Here is a 21,807-nt window from a genome sequence, read left to right as displayed (position 1 = left end):
GCGCGAAGCCGATTGGCTGCCTGGGGGGAAAGGGGCGGGGCGAGTCGCCGCTGCGCGGCGCCATTCGGTAGGCGGAGGGAGGCGGCGGGGAGGAGCCATCTTCAGAGCGGGAAGGAGGCCGGGATGACGCCCAGAAGCGCCATCTTGATTGGGGGCAGGGCATGGGAGGCACGGCGTTGGGCGCCATCTTGGGTACGGGCAAGGGGGTCCGCAGCGTGCACGTTGTGCGGCCCGGGCCGCCATGTTGGGGGCGGGCAGGGAAGCCGCGCGCCGCCGCCATCCCGCGTGCGGGGCTGTCCGCCCGCTCTGCCCCTCGGCGGTCGTGCAGGGCCGAGAGGTTTGCTTAAGGTACAGGACGGAGTGAGTGTAATCGCAGTTAATGTCTTAAGGATAAAGATTACCAGAGGGTGAGAGAGGGAGATCTTGTGAGGTAAGACGTTAAACGTACCTGCCGGTCTCAGGTACCGTTGTGACACTTTGGTGCCCAGCCCAGCTCCGTGGCCCATCGAGGGCACTTCAGTGCGGAATTAGATCCGCTTGTCTCACTCTTAATGTCGGTCATTGCCTGTAGTTCCCATGTTATTCTAAGGATTTGGGGCTTGCCAAGCCTCTGGAAGATTTGCTTTGCGTGTGCTGAGCCACCTTTGGTGAATTCCAGTGGTGGCTTGGTGTGAGATCCCTCTGTGGCTACCGCAGGCGTGACCAGGGCAAGTGTGGGGGTCTGTCCCCATCCCCGACCCTCGGGCACAGCTGGATCCTCCAGTGCTCCGTGGATGAAATACTCTGTTTAAATCCAGTATTTGCTCGTTGGGAATCCCAGTGGCAGTCGCCCGTTTTCTGGGCCTCACTTGCCATACCCTACAGGGATTAATTGGTCAGTTCCTAGCTAATTTCTGCCTGCAGCCAGGCTCCTCTGCCCTGCCAGCCTTCCCACCCAGGGCATTTCTGTGAATATATTTGGCAGTTCTGCCAGTGATAACCTATAAAACACCAACACCTGGGCCGTGTATGTGAGGGCTCAGAAAATTGTTTTAAAAATACGAGTGTGAATGAAACTTGGAGTGTTATCCCTGGGCAGTGTTTCTGCTTTGTGTCAGGTAACTCTGGCAGGTATAAACATGCATTTGGCATTCTCGTGTCTCTCTCAAGCGCACACCTGACATGTGAGTAAGGAAAAGAAATAGCTAGAAGTAAAGTGGTATATTTTCTCCCAAACCCGTGTTGCTGTGCCAGGTTCTCTGGCCGGAGCCCTCATTTCTCACTGGGGCAGTGCTTGGGTTTCAGTGGCCTGGATCGTACATCACCCGCCTGCCTCACTCTTGTCACCCTCTGTGAAATGCAGGAGCTTCCCTTGGCCTTGGATCTTTCCAGGAGCTGGGAACTTTGATTCCTGAATCTTTGGGTTGCTGGGCTTCCAGTTTGGCCCCTGAGAAGTTTAAAACCAAGGAAAAGTGGAAAAGCTTGTTCTGACCTATTGCTGAAGGCAACTAAACCCATCTGAAGCCACCTCATTTACTGGCTCCTGCATATGAAAGGTTCAGCTGCTGCCTCAGATTTACAACTTCAATGAGGCAAAGAATGGGAAAATGATGGGATTATGGATCCACTGTAGCTGAGGGCCAGAGAGATAAGGTGATGTGATCAAAGAGAGCAGGAATTTAGCTGCCAACACAAGCTCCCTGCACTCCCTTGAACTGTGCCTGGTTCAAGGTGTATTTCCTATGAAGGTGTTTATTCCACAAGTAAGAAATCCCTTGATGGTAGAGGATGCTGTGGAGACAGAATCCCCTTTTTATTTTTTTTCCCAATATGGGGTATTTTTGTGTCCTAAGGAAAAGTACCCTGAACACCCCACAAAGACTGAAACCGAGCACAGGCCAGGGGCTGATTTTCTAGTAGCTGCTGAGGTGAGTTTATGGCATTTATGACATGTGCAGGTATTCCAGGTGCTTTTCAGGTATCTTTGGCAGAGCAAACAGGTAAATGCCACCATAGGATTCCTGATTTCCACAGGCCTTTCCTTTGCAGGTATAGTCTGACTTAAAAGGCTCTTTAAGGTTTGTGCAAGCTCACTGTTTTCCACAGTTCTTGCAGAAATAATGATTGTGCAACATTTTATCAGCCGTTTTCCTGCAATAGGAACAGAATTTTTTAGACAGCATCTGCTCAGGTACTATGGGACTACAAGTAACCAGTGACACTATTGTGGTTTTCTCTGGGCCAGAGGGGGAAATGCTTTTAAGAACAAGATTACACTTGATATGAAAACACAGCAGGGAGCAGGACCAGCCCCTGTGTGTCCTTGTGTTTGTTTTGAAAAACAAACCCAGATGAAAATGACCATCTTAAAAAAAAAAAAAAAAAAAGAGGAGGGCAAAGGGAAAAAAATGAATCAGCTTCTTTTGTATGATCCTACAGCAGTGTCCCACGTCCCACCCTGGCTCTGGTTCCTCTGGCCGGGAAGGGCTCTGGGGCACACCCAGTTTATTCCCTTTTTGAGCCCTTCCTGCATCTGTTATCTCTTGGCATTTAATTCACCAGCAGGGAAGAAAAACTCTCTGAAACAAAACCGACCCTTTCCTGCCTGTTCCTTTTGTTTTGTTACACAACTCCACAGCCTGTGTGGGGTCATGGACGCTTCTCTTCACAACCTTGTCCTTCGCAAAGTGGCAAAACTCTTCCTCTTCTCCTTCCTCTTCCACCCAGTGTTTGTGCCAGCTGTTTGAAAAGCAGAACCCTCCTAAGCAGCTCACGAACCCAAACCCCTGGGCACAGTGGTGCTTGCTGGATACTGCTGCCAGTGATAATTGTTTTTTGGAAGTTCTTCTCCTGCCCCATTATTCCCAGCAAAGCCCTAAACCAGGGAACCCTCTTGGATAACCGTGCTGCCACTGAATCCCAAAGAAACCAGGGGGCGTCTCCAATCCTTCTGCTTCTCTCTGTGGCTTTTATTTATTTTCAACCCCTCTCAGCGAACACGGCGGTTTTATTTCAAAAAAATAAAGCTGCTGGCAGCTTCAGCAGCATCTCAGGGTGCCAGAACATTCTTGTGCGCATCGTTCACGATGCCACATCACCGCTCTGGGAATGGTTAGAGCAGGGCGGGCGGGGCAGCAGCACAATCCGGGCAGGAGCAGAATCCCTGCAGGGTTTGTCAGTCCAGCAGACACATCTGGCTCTGACCCACGGCCTCCCCTCCTCGTTCCTGAGAGAAGGGACCAGGAGAGGGACCCAAAGTGCCTCTGCAGCCGGGGTGGTTGGAGGAGGAGGGTGGGAGAGCTGGCTGTGTTAGTTCCAGCGTCTGGGAGAGGTGCTGCTCATACCTGCACACACGTGGCTTTAGGAGCAGGACACAACATGAATGAGGGGAGTGTTTATTCCATTGATCCACAAGAGTTTAGCGTGGAGTACTAGCAAAGATTGTTCTGACTGGTAGTTGATAAATAAATGGGTTTGGAACTGAGCTTAATGTGCTGTCAGTAATAAAAAGGAGTGTTCTTGGAGACTGATTTTTTACAAGGGCTTGGACGAGGGGGAATGACTCCATGATTCTGTGATTTCTGACCTGTGTAGGGGCTCCCTGAGCTGGGTGTCTGTGACAGCTCTGCCACCACAGCAACGTGAGGCTGCCTGTGCAGGGCCAGAGCTGAGCAGGTGAGAAACTCTCTGCAAGGCAGGAGAGCTGCACCTGGGCATGGTTTGTGTTGCCACTGCACACCCTGAATCCCCCTTTTACAGCTGTGGGTATTTCATGCTGCAGCCACCTGCATGAACTTCAGTTCTGAAGCAGAATTACAAGGGCTAACATTTTACATCTTTCCTTCTTTTTAATCCACGACACAAGAGACTTCTCTGTATTTGTGCTGTTCCCCGTCCATGTTGTTTCAGCACTTCCCTGTCCCCACAGCTCCTCCCGATGCTCTGGGGTGACTCATTTCCTGTGCGGGACGAACCAGCCATTTCCTGGCTGTTCAACACAGGACTTTTTTCCCCTCCTAGTCAGGGTTGGAGTGCTGAAGATTAGGCTATGTTTTGACGAATCTGTGGTTTGATTAATCTATAGTCTGATTATACCCCCTGCAACTCATCCCAGAGCTGCTGCTCTTCCCCAGAAATCACCTGGCAGCATCTGAGGCTCAGGGCTGCCCCTGCTCTCCTGGGTCCCAGGGTCCTTGATTTGGACTCTGACATTAAATTAATCACTCTAACAGTGATCACTCTAACCAGCTCTAACAGTGCCATCCTTCCAGTCACTGCAAACCAGATCTTCTCTTCATTTAACTGATTTCAGCTCATAATAAACAAGATTTTCAAAAAGCACCACAAGGCAAAGCCAGTGATGTCACAGCACAGATCAAAGCCAGAAATGTTGATTTATCCCCTAAGTGCTACCAAAGTTCCTTATTGGCAGTTAAGAAATCCAGATCATACCTGTGTTGGTGTTAGACACAAGCTATCAGAAGGCTCTATTAGTTCCTGTATTGATTCTGTGCTCAGCATTCCAGTTCTTCCCTCCAACCTGTGCTCCCAATTTCCTGAGCCACTTTTTATTCCCATTCCATACTGTGACTAACTGGTGGACAACTCTTGGAGCTCAGAGATTGCCTGGCCATCAGAATACCAGCCTGAGGTGTGACAGAACTTTGGAGCAACTTTTTACTGCTGGGTTTTTAATTATTCTTTTAATCTTATTTGAACACTTGGACTCATCAGCCTGCCACAGACCTGGAATGTTGGGGAAGAAACCCCAGAACAGCGGGGATGCTGCTGCTGGAGTCTGAATAGAGCACATGTGGAGGGCTGAGCCCTGAATAATTCATACCTGTAATGATTTATTCATGCCCAGAGCTGGATACCTCCCTGTGACTTTCCATTATCTCAAAGAGAAGGCAGGTTCCAATTCCATTCTGCTGTCCCCAACCCAGTGCCAGCTCCTGTGCTGGACTCAGAGCAGGGGGGTGACATCTCTGCCCAACACAAACAGGTAATTCCTGCCCTTCAGTGCCACAGCTGTGGCCCCTGACACCCAAACTGAAATGTAGGGACAGGTCCTTATGCAATTTCCAGAAAGGACAGTGGGTAGGCAAACAGGTAGAGCTCTTTTCCACAGATACACAGGGAAAGTGAGACCGAGGTCGTGATGGTTGCATGACAAAAGGTCACTTTCTCAGCATGGAAAACAGGCCCTGGCTTGGTGATGTGACACCATCGAACTGAGCTCACTCTCCACCAGAAACTGCAGTGTTTCCTACTGTAAAGTTACAGATTCTGACACAGTTGATGCCACACTGCAGGATGCTTTTCTGCCCTTGCAGAAATCTTGCAGGAAAGCGTGGACAAAAAAGAGCAGCAGCTCAGGCTTATCTTTCCTTCCTCCTGTGTGCTCTCAGAAAATACCATCAGGAGAGGTTTACAGGGCCAGGCTCTGAGTTCCTGACCTGGGCGAGGATTCTGCAAGACATTCAAATTCCGTCTGTCTAGAAAGGCTGAAAGATGATCCCGTGTTTCAGAGAGTCTCCAGACCCCCAGGCAGCACTGCTCCTCACTGGCTGGTGTGAAATTTCCTAATTGTTTAACGTGCAATCCTGACTTTTTTTTTTTTGTCCTTGAAATAGGCTCTGCATCAGCACAATTAAAAATGTCAAATAGGCTTGAGAACCTCTCCAAGTTGCTAAAAATGAATGTGAATTTCCTCCCTGCAGCCTCACTCCGTCTCTCCCTTGCTCTGGCCTCAGCTTTCCCGAGTGCTTGGTTCCAGCCCCTCAGCATAGTTTGCATTCCACTGCCAAGAATGAACATTTATTTATACAAACAACCCTCCTTCCAAGCACATCTCCTGCTATCCCAGGGCAGGGAAGTAAACACCATTTCTTGTCTGTCCATAGCTCAAGGTCTGCATTTCCTTCTTGCTTTGGGCAAAGCTTGGGCTTGTTTGCAGGGAGAGCTGAGTGCCATTCTGTTGCTTCCCTGTGCCCCGCAATGGCCTGGGGAGCTCCTTCACTTCCTTACAATGATTTGATTTTGTGACTCAAAGATAATGCAAATTTCCTGATCAGCCTCTCGAGGGTGCTCACTGGCCCAGCAACGATTTCCAGATTTCCTGGGGGGCTCTACAGAACTTTGAGAGTACTCAGCCCCCCAAATCTGCTTCTCTCCCACCGTAACCTGGTGCTCCCAGTCTGTCACAGCCACTGTGCTGTTCTGGTTGTCCCTGCGGGGTGGGTGGCACTGTGGTGGAGCTCAGAGGGAACTGGAACAGCAGCTCCTGGACGAGCAGTGCCTCAGGGCTGAGGGGAGGCAGGTGCAGCTCATGCATTATTGCTGCAGGTCTCCATCGCTCACCTGCCAGGCTCTGTGATTGTCCCTGAAACCTTAGCTCTGCCCCTCTGTCCACAGGTGTCTCCTGTTGCATCTGCCATTCGAATGGATATGGCACAGATGCCAGACGGTTCCAGACAGGAGAATGTCACAGTCTGAGCACAGGTCATTTAAATGAAAAAGGGCCCTGACAGAGAGACAGGCACCTGCAGAGCATCTAGAGATGCTCTCTTGGGTGTGGAGCCCGCCTGCTGCTTGCTCCTTGCTCTGAACAAGGGATTTTACAGGTAGAAATTGCAGCAACATTTGAAGAGGTGTCCTGAGTATAAAGGGGTGTGTGTGTGTCCCCAGGGCACACGTGTGTGCCCCCCCAAAGCACATGGAAGCACAGGTGTGTGTGCCCCAGCTCAGGCACACGGATCACACAGGTGTGTGCCCCACCTCAGGCACACGGATCACACAGGTGTGTGTACCCCCCTAGGGCACACAGATCACACAGGTGTGTGTGTCCCACCTCAGGCACATGGATCACACAGGTGTGTGTGCCCCCCTAAAGCACATGGAAGCACACGTGTGTGTCCCAGCTCAGGCACACGGATCACACAGGTGTGTGTGCCCCCCTAGGGCACACAGATCACACAGGTGTGTGTGCCCCCCTAGGACACACAGATCACACAGGTGTGTGTCCCACCTCAGGCACACGGATCACACAGGTGTGTGTTCCCCCCTAAAGCACATGGATCACACAGGTGTGTGTGCCCCCCTAGGGCACACGGATCACACAGGTGTGTGTGCCCCATCTCAGGCACGCAGATCACACATGTGTGTGTACCCCTCTGGGGCACACGGATCACACAGGTGTGTGTGCCCCCCTAAAGCACACAGATCACACAGGTGTGTGTGCCCCACCTCAGGCACACGGATCACACAGGTGTGTGTGTCCCACCTCAGGCACACGGATCACACAGGTGTGTGTGCCCCCCTAAAGCACACAGATCACACAGGTGTGTGTGTCCCACCTCAGGCACACGGATCACACAGGTGTGTGTGCCCCACCTCAGACACACGGATCACAGAGGTGTGTACAGCCCAGTACTGCCCTTGTGTTCCTCCATGTTTGTGTCTGCAGCCTCTATTCCGTGCTGTGGTTCTCCTGGAGCTGAGGGGGACACGAGAGGCTCCAAAGGCAGGAGGAGCAAGAGGACAGGAGGAATTGCCCAAATCCTGCTCTCCTCCTCCCTAAACCCTGTGTTTTGGTGTCACACGTGGCAGCTCAGGAGCCTCGGCTTGCAGCTTGTTTGCACACTGAATCAAGAACAAAGATGTCCAAACACAGCTGGCGCAGAGAGGACGGGGACAGCCACGCTCTGTGCCCGCCGTGAGCCCCATTGTCATCCTGGCCAAGAACGACATCATTTCCCCAGGGCTGCAGCTCTATTAAACACAAAGCTCCAAATGATTTCCTACTTGTATCAAAGATGTGTTTGTTCCAGTGGCACTTAAGTTTAAAAGGCAGTGCTGGGGTTGAATGAAACCTTCCCAGAGGCAGCTGCTGAGGCTCAATGGCTTTGTCAGTGGTGTAGTTATGCTGTGGTCATCTCGTGGTTGCTGGCCCATATGTTCCTGAAGGATGTTGTGCAGTGGAACAGTTCAGGGAAGCCTTGCTCTATGGCTAAGGGCCTTTTGCTTTGGTGGTGTGAAGGTTTGCTGATGCTTCAGATGGTGAAAGTGTTCAGGAATCTCGGATTCTGATTGCAGACTCAAAGCCAAAGCACTCTGAATCAAACTGGGTGGAAATGTATGAAAACACACAAAGGCCTGTATGTGCAGAGCCATGGAGTTGGTGGTTTGGTTGTACTTTGGGATCTGAGTGAGGAACCTGCTCCTTAAATGCCATTTCCTGGTACAGCAGATGCTCCCTGTGACAGACAGGAGGTGAAGGAAGCCCTCCAGAGTATGAAATTAAGCATTAAAAGAACATGAAGGCAGTAACATGCAGCATGTGAGGTCAGGGAGAACTGAGAACACTGGCGGTGCCAAAGGAACAAAAGAAACTCAATATCCCTCAGAAGTTTTAATATTTAATTGATGAGCTCTCTGATACCAGGGCGGTGAGTGTGGCAGGTAATGACAGGAGCCCGTGCAAGGGGTGTCTCATGGGGCCCCAGCATCCCCAAAACACAGGCACAGGGGCTCTTTGTGTGCAGAACCATCAGTTCTGTGTGCAGCTCCCTGCTCTGCACCACAGCACTGAATTCCTGGTTTTGAGTAATCACCACAGCCCAAAAGAGATTCCCACTGCCTGGCAGCAGGTCTGGAATTTGGGGATGCATCACTCCTGGTTCCCTCCTGTGCAGGTACTGCCTGCACCTTCAGCCAGAGGAGCATTTCCATGAGCTCACTCACTCTCCCTGTGGAGCTAAGTTCCCTCCAGAGGGGCAGTTCAGCTGCATTTTCTTACTTTGAAGATCAGGGCTCAAAAAATACATGACAATACTTTATTTATGGAGAAAATACTTTGTTCCATACTGCAAGATGACAAGTTGCTTCTGCAGCAGGTGGAAGTCAGTTCTCAGAATCCTTCCCCTCAGGGACACTTTCAGCTGAGAACTCCAAATCCAAACCACCCATTGGCTCTGGTTTCTCTGGAATCTGTGGAGTGGAGTTGCCTGGTTTGCTCCTCCTCACGCTCTGGGCAGGGTGTTACAGCTGCAGCTCTCCCAGATCCAAGGCCAAGTTCATGATTCTTGTCCAAAGGATCATCCAGCTGTGGATTTTCATCCCTAGGGCTCTCAGCTCTGCTCTCAAGGAGTGGGGAACAGCAATGGGGAGCCACTCTCCAGATTCTGCTGGTCCTGGCTGCTGCCCCAGGCGGCCCCTCAGAGCCCAACAAAGCCGAGGGCTCTCAGCTCTCAGGGCAGGGAGCTTTGCTCATGGCTTCCATCCCACCCCAGGGATTGGCAGGTTGCTTTTGAGTTCTCTTTCCTGACAAACACACGTTTCCCCTCTCTCCTAGGCTGTGCTCTGGATGAGATCCTGTCCTTGGGCAGTGCTGTGTGCTGTGGGAGGCTGCCTGCCTGACCTTGGAGCAGGTAAGGGAGACATCAGCACATCAAAACAAGGACAGAGTAGAAAACTGAGCAGGAGCCAAGGCTCCAAAGGTGGGAGCCTGCAAGTCTCACAGATGGCATCACCAGGGAGTATAAACCAATGCATTTGTCTGTGGCCAAAATCCTGGGGTGCCACTTAGGGGGATGTTTTGTGAGAGACAAGAACTTGAGGCTCCTTTTGTGCTCCTCATGCCAGAGATCCAGCAGGGACTGGAACAAGCCATTCTACAGCCAGTGAACCTCCCCGCCCCTGCAAGGTATTTTGTTACCAACAGTGTTTTTTCCTGCCTCCAGGAGCCATTTCCCAGCACTCTGTAAATACCTGGGGTGAAGAAGTGAAGGTGAGCATTTGCCTGGTGCTGGTGACACTGAGTCTGGCACCTCAGGCTGAGTCACCTCAATTTCAGGGGCTGTAGACAGAGGTAGGAAGGAGCTGAGGTGTCAGTCGCTAAAGATGGTCTGTATTGCAAAAGAAGTAGGTTACTATGTTCCATCGTGAACAATTACATCTAATTACAAGTCACAGATTCACCACAAAGTACTATTTAATAACAAATTGCTGCCACACTCCAGCCAGAGTGTGCTGGAGGAACATGTGAGCTCTGGTCTGTGGGCAGGTGGGACAACAGGGGAGAGGGTCTGACTTAGCTCAGGGAGGGGCAGATGCACCCAAAACTGGGGTGAAATGTTGGGTGCTTTGTCCTGTTCCCAGCAGTGGGTTTGGGTTGGGTTAGGTTGGATTGGTTCGGTTCAGTTTAGCACTGGTTGACAAAACACCTTGTGTCACACGATGATTTTAGTTAAACTTTAAAAGGCCGCTCAGAAATGTGAAAAAAAACCTCAATAAACGCCTTGACCATCAGATGAACCAGGATTTGCCCCCCTCGCCAGCCCCAGCTGGAGCTTTGGCTGTTTGGTACCGGTGGAGCAGCACCGGCCGAGCCCGGCCCGGGGACTCCCTTCTCTCGGCCCCGCCGCACCGGGGCGGGCTCTGCCTGCGGTGCTGCGGCGGGACCGGGGCGAGCACCGGGGCCCGAGCTCCCCCTGCCGGTACCGGAGCCGAGCTCTCCCTGCCGGTACCGGGGCCGAGCTCCCCCTGCCGGTACCGGAGCCGAGCTCTCCCTGCCGGTACCGGGGCCGAGCTCCCCCTGCCGGTACCGGAGCCGAGCGCCCTCTGCCGGTACCGGGGCCGAGCGCCCTCCGCCGGTACCGGAGCCGAGCTCCCCCTGCCGGTACCGGGGCCGAGCGCCCTCCGCCGGTACCGGAGCCGAGCGCCCTCCGCCGGTACCGGGGCCGAGCTCCCCCTGCCGGTACCGGGGCCGAGCGCCCTCCGCCGGTACCGGGGCCGAGCTCCCCCTGCCGGTACCGGGGCCGAGCGCCCTCCGCCGGTACCGGGGCCGAGCTCCCCATGCCGGTACCGGGGCCGAGCTCCCCATGCCGGTACCGGAGCCGAGCTCCCCCTGCCGGTACCGGGGCCGAGCTACCCCTGCCGGTACCGGGGCAGAGCTCCCCCTGCCGGTACCGGGGCCGAGCTACCCCTGCCGGTACCGGGCGGCAGGGAGCAGGAACAAAAGGGTTCCCGTTCCACGTCGTTCCCGGTTGATTGGCGAGCCCAAACGCGGCAGAACCGGGAGGGCCAAAGGCGCTCGTACAGCGGGAGGTACCGGAGCCACCCGGTGCCCAGTGCTTGGTGACAAACCCTGAGAGCAGCGAGCGGAGCAGCGATGCCCCTGTGCCTCCAGCAGTGGGTGCCCAGGGCGAGGGGACAGATCACTGTCACACCAGCAGTGGTGGGGGACACCACTAGATGAAGGTGAGGTACTAAAATAAGGAAATTCTGAGGTGCTAAAGAGGGTCTTTAATCAGGATTATGCTGGGATGCAACATTGTATCTCTCATAACATAACTTAATCTAGAAAGTTCATAGCAACAGTTTTTCTCAGTTCCTCTTACTGGTTTCTGCATCCCTTTTGTCCCTACATACCTAAAATATACAATTTGACAGTCAGCATGTCCATTTACAATTGACAATTAAAGTACCTGTTCTATACTGCTTTTTAATAAAGGGCCATTTCAATCTTTCTGATTAGTCACATCTTTTTCATTCCTTTCTTGTTTACTTGGAAAGGCCTTCCTTCTGATTTCATGTTCAGGAATTGCTGAAAGGAAAGTTTTAAAACTGATTTCAGTATGCTACAGTCAGTGTGGCTGGGCTGTGCTGGTAGCATCTCTGTGTTTATCAATCACATTGTGCCCATGGAGTCCTGGGGCCACTCCAGCAGCTGGCACAGGTGTGGGGTGCCCCAGACTCCACCTTGGCACTGTGTGAGTGGCACTGCAGCATTTCCTGCCCAGGTCACTCCTTTGGACGTTGCTGATTTCAGCTTTCCAACTTCCTCCTGGGAAATACAACGCGAGCTCCTAATAACAGAAGATCGTGGTTTCCAGTTAATTTTGTTCTTCACTCAGGCTGGTTTGGTGGCTGATCCCTGTTTGGTAGTGCTGTGCCAGCTGCCTGTGGCTTTTATTAGCACTTTTCAGAGGCCTTGATTTAGTGCTCACAGTTGCATCCCAGGCCAGTGGCTCCGGAACGCAGCCCCTCAGGAGGAGAGATAATTAGAGCTTGAGGAAAAAGTGATGTCCGAGTCTTTGAACAAAAAAAGTCTTGTTTAAGGAGTGTGGTGCTGGAGGCCAGTGTTTGCCAGCAGGGTTTGTAGTCAGCTCCTGCCCTCTGCAGACACTCGGGGTGGGATTTCCTGGGAGCATCTCTCAAAATGGAGCCATGGTGCCCTGTAGCAAGTACAGGATGTATCCTGGGAATTGTATTTCTGCAAGCAGGGCAGGAGGGGTTGGTGGGAGGATGTGGGGAAGCAGGAAGAGAGCTGAAGAGGTGCTCTGAAGTTTCTTGCACAGAGCAGATGAGGAGGGAAACGAACAACAGAGAACAGGAAAACCGATGTGCTAGGAAATTATGGACCCACCCCCTGGGCTCCTGCTGAGGAGGATGGGACAAGCTCCAGGATTCCTGGCAGCCACGAGCTGCAGCTGCTGCACTCAGCTCCTGTCCTGCAGCCAGATGTGTTTGAGTGCAGCTTCAGCCCTTCCTGCCCTGACACAGCCCTGGCAGTGCCCCCATGCTCTGGCAATGCCCCCCACGTGTGTTTGGGGGCTGTCCCAGCTCCCCTCACCTCCAGAAAAGGTTTCCCAAGGGAGCGGGGAAGAGGGCAGGAGTCAAGTTGAAGCACTGCTGTTCTGTATCCTGTTGTTTTCCTAGCAGGATTGTTGCAGTTTCCTGCACTGTCTTATCTGGAGCAGGGAAGCCAGCGCTCTCCAATTCTCTGGCTCTGTGTCCCAGCTTCTAATCTGCAAAACAGGCGTTGGAGCCCGTGAGAGGAGCCAGCCAGGGCTGTCACAGGGCAATGGGACAAGGACAGAGGGAGCAAAGGGCTTTTAGTGCCTTGAAATTTATGTTGTGCTCCTGTTTGCACAAGGCTGTGTCTGTTTTATGGGTTCAGGCCTTCAGCACACCTGGGAGGGGGAGAGGGGAAGATCCCAGGGGTGACATTTTCAGGTGACTCTGTGTCTGACCCTGCAGAAGGATAAATCTCAGAAATTGCTGAGTTTGCTTTCCCCCCCACCAAGGACTCAAAGACACACATAAAGTCTTAAAACCAAAAAAGCATTTCTGTGTTTCAGTCAGCCCAAAGTTCAGTCTCCCCTAAAGGGCTGGAGACTCCTGTGAAGTTACCTGGCCACATTTTCTGGAATACAGGGGTAAAATCAGCACCAACAGCACTGAGGCTTGGAAAGCTGTGCAGAGCAGGGCCTGAAAATGCCAAACCTTGTAGATTAAAAAAAAAACAAACTAACAAAAAACCCCCCAAAACAAAAACCTTCCCCATCAAAAGAAACAAACAAACAAACAAACAAAAAAACCCCCCAAAACCCACACCAAAACCAACACTTTTTTTTCCACGTGTGAGCCTGAGTTCACCTAACTGTAGGTTTTAGCAGTAGACTGAATTCCCTGTGGGTTAAAAAAAATTAAAATCCTTTACTGTACAGCTCTGGAATGTCCTGTTTTCCTGCAGAAAGGTGTGGGTCCTGTACACAGTGTCCATTATCAGATGGGAGCCTCTCCTGGAGAGAGGATTAACCCACAACATCACTCCCAGCCACACAGATACGAAATCAGGCACAAGGCTCTGAAACAAACCTCAGCCCCAATCTCTAAGCCCAGAACCTTTCCCACAGAGATCCCAGAGTTGCTGGGAGCAGGTAAAAACTGTGGCAACAATGATCAAGATGGATTTTTATTATTCAAAGGGAAGACACATCTTCCAGTTGAGCCTTTGGGGGAAGGACAGTGGTCATTTTTCTCACTCAGCTGTGACTCTGAATCCAGACTGATTCCATTTGCCATTCCTTTGAGGGAATCTCAGCTGCTGGAAGTCTGAGGGCCACAGCAGCCTTAGGAGTCTGCAGCTGAGCACCAGAGCCTGTGCTGGGAACTAAATAGCAAGAGAAAAGAAAGGCTTTTCTTTCTAAGAGATCAGGAAGAGGAAGACATGTGCCTGGAGATAAGGAAAGATAAAAGCATTCCATTTGCAGAGGCCTGTGATAGGGATCAAGATGTTCATCTGCCAAGTCAGTAATTTTGTGGCCATATGACCATGCGGAGCTTCCGTTCCTGTTACCTTTTCCCACACTGAGTGAAGGCACCAGATTGTTGGCATGGAAGTTCCTTTGAGTCTGTTTGAGTGGCTCAGCCCTTTCGGGGAATTGCACAGCCTGAACTCGAGGGTAAAACTCTGTTTTACTTCAGGAGGGAAAATGGTTCTTGCTCAAGTTTATGTTCAGCTTGTAGGGGTTCAGTGGGAGCAGGCTGTGAGCTCCCTGGCCTGGGGAGGTGGGAACAGGTCAAACATCTCTGGGGAGAAGCTTGGGCAGAGCCAGTTTTCTGTTTTCTTTCATTTCAGCTGAAATGGCCATTGGAGGTGACTCCCTGTCCTCTTTGCTGGGATTCATCAGCAGTGAGCTCACGGGAACAGTAGATCCCATACAAGGCCTTGATTAACATCAGGAGCTCAGATTGCATTTGCTGCTTCCAAAAAGACTTTTATTGTCTGATATTTTGTTAAAGCAGCAGCAGATTTCAGGAAAAAAACCCTCAGTAAATCCCGCCTTTGCACATTCCACATGCTGGCACGCGCAACAGCCAAGCATTCGGGCTAAAATTATCTGTGCTATTATTAGGAATGAACATATGGATTGATGGAGCCTGGGTGCAGAAGGGAGCTGCGCTGCTGTGCTGCAGGCTCACCCCGAAGGGAGCAGCTCCTCTGGAGCTGGCACCTGTGAGAGGTGTGAGCTGTTCTCTGTGGACAGGAGAGCTGCTGTGTTGGGCTGGTGCTGGATGGACACTGAGGGCACTGGGCACACAGGGCAATGGGCACTGAGGGCACTGGACATCCAGGGCAGTGGGCACTGAGGGCACTGGGCACACAGGGCACTGAGGGCACTGGGCACAGCACTGCCCCGGGGCCAGCCCTCCTGCAGCACAGCCATCCCTGCCCCTGCGCTGCTGGCTTCACCTCAGCCTAGCTACCACATTCCTGAGATAAATCCCTGTGCCAAGCACCCTGTTCATGGATTACGGAGCAGCCCTACAGTGTCAGCTGGGGTGGGCTTCTCCCGTGTTCCCCAGCTCTCTGGGAGAGCAGAACCCTGGGGATGGAGCTCCTGCACCTGCACAGCTCGTGCTCAGGTGTGCTCTCAGCAGCACGTGCTCGCAGACTGCCAGCCAAGGCCTGTTCTCCCCAAGAGCTGTGTTCTGTGTAGAGCTGCTCAAAAGAGCTCCTCAAAGAACCACTTCAGACCAGGCTCCCGGGTCCAGCATTTTCAGCCTTGCCTCTTTTACCATCACTGATTGAAAACTTTTAATTAATCATGGACTGAGGTGCCAGCGATGGCCTCACAGGCTCCCGGGCTGCCACGGTGCTGAGGGCATGTTACATGTTCCCTTTGACAAAGAAACTGGGTTTACTTCCAGGCTGCTCCATGGAGCCTTCTGAACAGATGGGAGAATTTCAGATTTAGTCTCTAATATAAATAAAAATTGTGTGTGCAAGTCCTTCAGTTGTGAAACTGCCTCTTGTTGCTGTTTGCAAAGTCAGAGAATGTCAGGCTGAACCAGCCTCACTATTCCTGTTTCTCTCTCTGCAGTTCAGCACTTGGAGACACAGAGCTTGCTGAAGGAATGGTTAGCAGAGTTCAGTTTGTAAAATTCTATTTTCAGTGTTTATATTTAGTTTCCGTTTCGTTGGTGTTGCAGAGGCTTATCCTGCAAATATTTACCCCAGTCAGGTTTTGTGTGTAGAGTTCTTGGGAGTGCAGTGGGAGCTCAGCCCAGGGAGGTCACAGGCCTGCAGTGGGCACAGCATGGAGAAATTCAGTTGCATCTTCTGCTCAGGGTTTTATATATCTACATATACACATATCCATGTCTATAGCACACAAATGTGATGATCATTTCAGGTTCTGAGTGAGAAAGGCCATTCAAAGAGTCACTTACTGATCCCCACCTGAGAGAAGGCTCAGTGAGACAGAAAGCAGCAGCATGGTGAGTGTTGTTACGGCATAAATGATAGCACAGACAAGAAAGAATGAACAAATAGATTTTTAAAAGGAGTTCTGAGATGAAACTGTAGCCCGACTACAATTGTTACACTGTTGGGGAGGGAGGGAAACAGCCCCAGGACTGCTCTTGTCTGCACATCCTCTCTCACTCAGGTTCTCTCCACACCTTTACAGAGTGGGAGCCCCAGAGACGGAGGGTGCAGCGGTGGCAGCTCCGTTCAGGCGGATCTCTCCAGACTTGTGGACTGGGCACACACTCATGGGACCATTTGCAGCCAGATTCCAACCCTGGAATTCATTCGGGACGTGGATCTCCGGAGCAGCGACAACGCTGTGCTGTGGATGTGCAGATTTGGACATGCCTATCACTGGCCCTGTGGGAACTTAAATGACAGAGGTGAAGAAGAGACTGAGGCTGTAGGAAAGAACAAGAGGCTCCTGTCTTCTGAGTCTTTGGCAAAGGAGTCCAGCTTTGAGGAAAAGAGGCTCAGGTTGAGCACATCATCTTTGAAGATGGACCAAGAAGGTTCTAGGAGCACAGAGTCACCTGGCAGATCGCAAGGGGTCACTGAGCAGAAGGCTGACACTGCTTACACAAGGAATAACAAGCCCAAGGGGGGCCAAAACAGCAGAAAACTCAAAATGTCATTGTCTACAGCAGAGCAGCACTTCTCAGTGTCTGATTGTAATGTCCAAACTGGTGAACAGGATATGAAGTCTGACAGTGATGAAGACTTGGTGGTCATCTTTGATGAAGAGCTGTGTGAGGCAGATGAAGACAACCAAGGAGACAGAATCACCCAGGATAATGTGTCAGAGCCATCTGCTGAGGAGTCGCAGATGCTCCACTGCCAGAATATGGCATTGTACCAGCCAGCATCCTCCCAAAGAGCTGCCTTTGCCCCCACAGCGAGGCCACCCCAACCCCACTCCTACGTTCTGCAGGCTTCTGCCAGTGACTCGGAGGACTCGAGCAGGAACATCCTGAAGCTGGGTCCTTTGAGTGCTGCAGGGCCCATGGCTGAAACTCCCAGAGCGAGGAGCCTGCCGGGCTCAGCAGCACCAAAGGAATGTTTCAAACCCCTTCCTGTTCCCAGCACTGAAGCCAGGGCTCAGCTTGAATCACAGCCCTTGGTGACATTCTTTGAGCTCCAAGCCACTGCTGATGTTCAGCAATATCTCCAGCTGAGCTCTCCAGACGGTTCTGAGAACATGGGTGAGGACAGCAACACACTGGGATCTGGGCAGACACCTTGTTCTTCAGACTTCCAGAGTCCAGAGAGCCATCCACCTGCAGCCTCAAACAGAGGTAAGACAGCCTGGAGTTCTGTGCCTGCAGGGGTGTGGGGGTGTTCTATTAATCACTTTCCCAAAATATCCAAGAGGGTGAGTTCACATCACTGCCAAGGGCTGTACTGCAGCATCTAAGTAAATCTCTTGGATTTGGGGCACTCCTGCTTCTGCTCAAGGGGACTATAAAGCTCCCTGCCTAAAGGAGTTGGTGCTTTTGTAGGGAGTGCCCTTCTCTGGGGTACCCAAAGGTGTTCTTGGCTGTGCCCCAGCCCCAACATCCCAGTTTGAATATTTTGGTCTTCCATTTTACCCAGTATTCCCACACAGTACATTGGCTGTACTTGAGAGAGTCCCTGTGGGAAACTGGAGCCAGAGCAGAGAACACAGGTTTCAAGAGAAAGAAATAAGAGGCAGTAACACAGAGAAATTGTGGCCAAAGCTTTGGCTGCACCAAAACCAGTGGCAAAACCACAGTGCTGGCAATGACAGCAGAGTGTCAGTCCTTCATAGGAAATGCAGGATTCCACACATTGCTTTCAAGAATGAAGGTTTTCATATGTGTTGTCCTGCAGCACAGGGGCCTGGGCATGTCCTTGCAAAGGGCAGCTGCTGAGGCAGCCTTGGGGTCTGCCTGGGATGTGCTTACAGCACCAGCGCTGGTCCCAAAAAAGTTTAGGGATTGTTGTTCCTTGTAGAGCCATAATGACACAAACTCCCCCAGTTGGGATTTGGGAGCAGTATTTTACTATTTTCATAACTGACATCATGTGTCATCTGAAGGGATTGGGAATTCTTCTGGGAGTTTCTGTGGAGTAGCTGTTTCTGCCAAGGTAACTGGCTCATGGCTCAGAGGAGGCCTCAGCATTACTGATTCATGAGCTGTCCCTCTCTGCACCTGGAAAAGTCAGTACAAAACAGGCCAAAACTCCAAACCATCAATCAGCCATCAATCTTTCAGGATGACAACTAAGCCTGTATAAAAGAACCTGGTGCAAAAAGGGGAATCTCTAGGTGTTGGCTCATGAGCCCTTTTCCATCAGCCTGGACGAGTCACAGGCGAGCAGATGGAGCTTTCCAGCAATCCAAAGAATTCATTTCTCATGCTACATCGAACTAGGTAGATGTGGTATTGCCATGGCAACTTGAGAGAGAGCCCAACTGGAATCCTAGCAATCCCTTGAACAAAATCAGAGTACACTTTTTACTCACCTGTTTGTTCTCCCTCACCATCCACCCCAACCTTTTGGTTCATGGTATTATTTCACAGTGAGAGGAAATTTCCCTGTACAGCACTAAGCAAGGCCAGCTGCCAAGGGAGAGGGAGCAGGAAAGAGCCCGACTTTCCCTGGAGAGCTGGGCACTGTTGGGTTGTGTTGGTTTGTGGAGAACACAAATGTGAGCCACAGTTCTAGGGGAAGGGGTTTGGGAGGGTCCTGTCCTCTCTGAACAGCTTCCAGAAGGCAGGTAGACACTGTCCTCTATCTCCTTGTTTTACTGAGCTTTGTGGATTCTTGCTGTCCACAAAACTATGTCTTGTCTTTTAGATGTGCTGAAGAAGCAGGAAAAAAAGAAAAGCTGTAACGTTGGAGACATAAAAGTGTTCAAAGAGTGGCTGAAGTCGCACCACCCCTCCGAGATGCGCAAGATCCACGCGCTGCCTCCTGCAGACCTCGACCACTACCTGGTCTCATTCTTCCTCTCTGCCAAGAGACAGGATGGCATGGATTTTTCTGCCAATTCCTTGGCTGTCTTGCAGCACAACATCAGCTGCTACCTCAAGAACCACAACTACCAGTATAACATGTTGAGAGGACTAGAGTTCAGGGTCTCTCAGGAAGCCTATAAATTAAAGTATTGGTACCTGTTCCAAAACAAAAAGAAAAAGGAGGAGAAAAAGTGGAATCTTTTGGAGAGCCTGACAGATGAAGATGTGGAAAATCTTCTCAAGAAGGGAATTTTAAGCAAGACACACCCTCAGGGTTTGCTGCACCTCATGCTCACCAATCTCATTAGGGGGTTTGGGGCACACACCCACTTCCAGGCCCCCAAGCTGTACTGGGGACAGGTGGTCCTGAGGAAGACCAAAGGAGACCTGGAGTTCTTAGAGTGGAAGGATGATCTGAGCCCTGGGGGAAATGAAGGAGAGCTAAGCCCACAGCTCTTTGCCAAGCCTGAGGATCCAGAGATCTGCCCAGTTGCCAGTTACAAGGAGTATGCCAAGAAGAGGCCGCCAGACATGCTGAATGACAAACACCCTCTTTACCTCTGTCCCAAGTCACTGTGCTCTGTCTGGGACAAAGTGTGGTACAGCAGGAAGGCACTGACAAAAGCCAAATTCAATAAAATCATGGAAGTTATTACCCAGGACATCAAATGAGCCGTAAGGAAGACATGGAAATAGAGCTGTCCCTTCAGCTTTGCCCCTTCAATCACTCCAAGGCTGCTCTGAAACAGAATTCTATTGCAATATTTGGTGTAGGTTGAGAACAAACATCCTTCTGCTGGGCTCCAGCTTGGCACTGAAGGCATCTACAGATCTGCAGCGCCTTGTCTTTCAGTCAAGTTCCTTTGTTGTTATTTCTGTTACTGGATAATTCAGTGAGCTAATGAGAATCTTCAGTTTCACATTTGCCAAACAAGTTAATGTCCTACCAAATGGTCAATGCTGTTAGAAACGACCAGTGCTGATAGGGAGAGGGCTTGGGGGTGGCAGAGCCTGGCCAGGAGTGTCAGCTGCACCCACATTTTGAGGGTGGCACCCCACACAGCTCAGCCTGGGACACAGACCTGCAGGAAAGGGTGAGTGACATGAGGAGAGCAATGATGCTGCCAATCCCAAGCTCACAGGAACGCTTCTGACAAGGTTCAGGTCATTTCCCTTAGAGAAAGATTCACAGATTGAAGAAGTTGTGGCTGTTTTAAGAAGTTATTTTAGAAGTCTGACAATGTTGAAAGGTTTATGTTAAGTTGTTTCCCTGGAATGCAAAACACAACTCCACAAAGGCACTGGGAGGTGTGTTCAGCTCTGCTCAGCTGCCCCAGCGCTGTTTAGTGCCTGTTACAACTCAGTCAGGTTTTTGGTTGCACTGTTGACAGAGCCAAATAAAAGAACCTTTAATTCAGTCCTGTCTGTGTCTGAACAGCAGGTGATGCTGTCCTGGAGCACTGGTGTGTTCCTGTTGTGCTCAGTCCCCCCTGCTCCCAGCCCAGTGGCACAGAGCTTTGGGCCCTTTGAAGCCCTGTGAGCCATCCCCATGGATTCAAACGAAACCTTGAGGGGATCAAGCTCTTTGCCAGAGTTGATCTCATTCAACCAATTGAACATCAAGAAGTAACTTAGGGACGTTTGAAGAGACGTAAAAACAGACAAACCCCTCAGGTGCTGCAGAGCGTCTGCCAGCTGTTCTTGTGCTTTGGAGCAGCGGTGGCATCACTGTGACACCACGACTGAGCAGCTGTCCCGAGGGTCCCGTCGGTCCGGGTGACCTGGCCGCGGTCACACCTCTGGTCCCCGCTTCCCTCAGCCCCAGACCGGCCCGGGTCCTGCTCTTTCCTCCCCGTCGCTGCTCGGTTCAGCCCACGCCCAAGGCTGGCGAACGAGCGGCTGCTGACGGGAAGAGCAGGTTGCACAATCACAGCACCTGGGCACCTCCCGGCTCCCTGGAGCTCCACCGGGGAAACCCCCGGTCAGCGCCCCCCGGTCCGCACCGGGACCCCGGCAGCGCTGGCGGAGCGGGCTCCGGGTCTCAGAGGGGTCGGTACTGGGACCCCCGGCAGCGCTGGCAGAGAGGGTCGGTCCCGGGGTCCCGGCGGGTCCGTCCCGGGGTCCCGGCGGGTCCGTACCAGGAGCCCGGTCAGCCCTTGCAGAGGGGATCGGTCCCGGGGTCCCGGCGGGTCCGTACCAGGAGCCCGGTCAGCCCTTGCAGAGGGGATCGGTACCGGCGGGTCCGTACCAGGAGCCCGGTCAGCCCTTGCAGAGGGGATCGGTCCCGGGGTCCCGGCGGGTCCGTACCAGGAGCCCGGTCAGCCCTTGCAGAGGGGTTCGGTACCGGCGGGTCCGTACCAGGAGCCCGGTCAGCCCTTGCAGAGGGGATCGGTACCGGCGGGTCCGTACCAGGAGCCCGGTCAGCCCTTGCAGAGGGGATCGGTCCCGGGGTCCCGGCGGGTCCGTACCGGACCGCGGGCGCTGCCCGGGAGCCCCCTAGCGGGGGCGGGCGGACGGGCACGGACCGCAGCGCCCTTGGGATCGAACGGGACTTCAGAGCCCACCCGGTGCCATCCCCCGGTGCCATCCCCCGGTGCCATCCCCGGTGCCGCCCCCGCCCCGCGCAGGGACCCCTCCCACCGGCCCCGGGTGCTCCCAGGCCCTCCCGGTGGGACTCCGACGCTCCCCCAGCCCAGCAGCCTTTGGGACCCCCCAGCCCCAGCCCCACATCCCAACCGAGGG

The 21,807-nt window shown here is 52.4% G+C and overlaps 1 protein-coding gene across 1 annotated transcript; it reads left to right on the top strand.

Annotated features, from left to right (window-relative positions):
- Positions 1–100: 100 nt before the first annotated feature.
- On the top strand, positions 101–21,161 carry LOC134553511 (uncharacterized protein KIAA1958-like). Its single transcript, XM_063403276.1, has 5 exons — positions 101–430; positions 9,335–9,410; positions 15,966–16,050; positions 16,242–17,376; positions 18,905–21,161. The coding sequence occupies exons 3-5, from the start codon at positions 16,048–16,050 to the stop codon at positions 19,735–19,737; spliced, it is 1,971 nt and encodes a 656-aa protein (XP_063259346.1). The 5' UTR covers positions 101–430; positions 9,335–9,410; positions 15,966–16,047; the 3' UTR covers positions 19,738–21,161.
- The last annotated feature ends 646 nt before the right edge of the window (positions 21,162–21,807 follow it).

Source organism: Prinia subflava, chromosome 8, assembly GCF_021018805.1.
Source record: "Prinia subflava isolate CZ2003 ecotype Zambia chromosome 8, Cam_Psub_1.2, whole genome shotgun sequence".
Classification (NCBI taxonomy): domain Eukaryota; kingdom Metazoa; phylum Chordata; class Aves; order Passeriformes; family Cisticolidae; genus Prinia; species Prinia subflava.
This window is presented reverse-complemented; position numbering and strand designations above follow the sequence as displayed.

Coding starts and splice junctions, on each gene's coding strand:
- LOC134553511 (XM_063403276.1), top strand. Junction 17,377..18,904: donor ACCTGCAGCCTCAAACAGAG/GTAAGACAGCCT, acceptor CTTGTCTTTTAG/ATGTGCTGAAGAAGCAGGAA.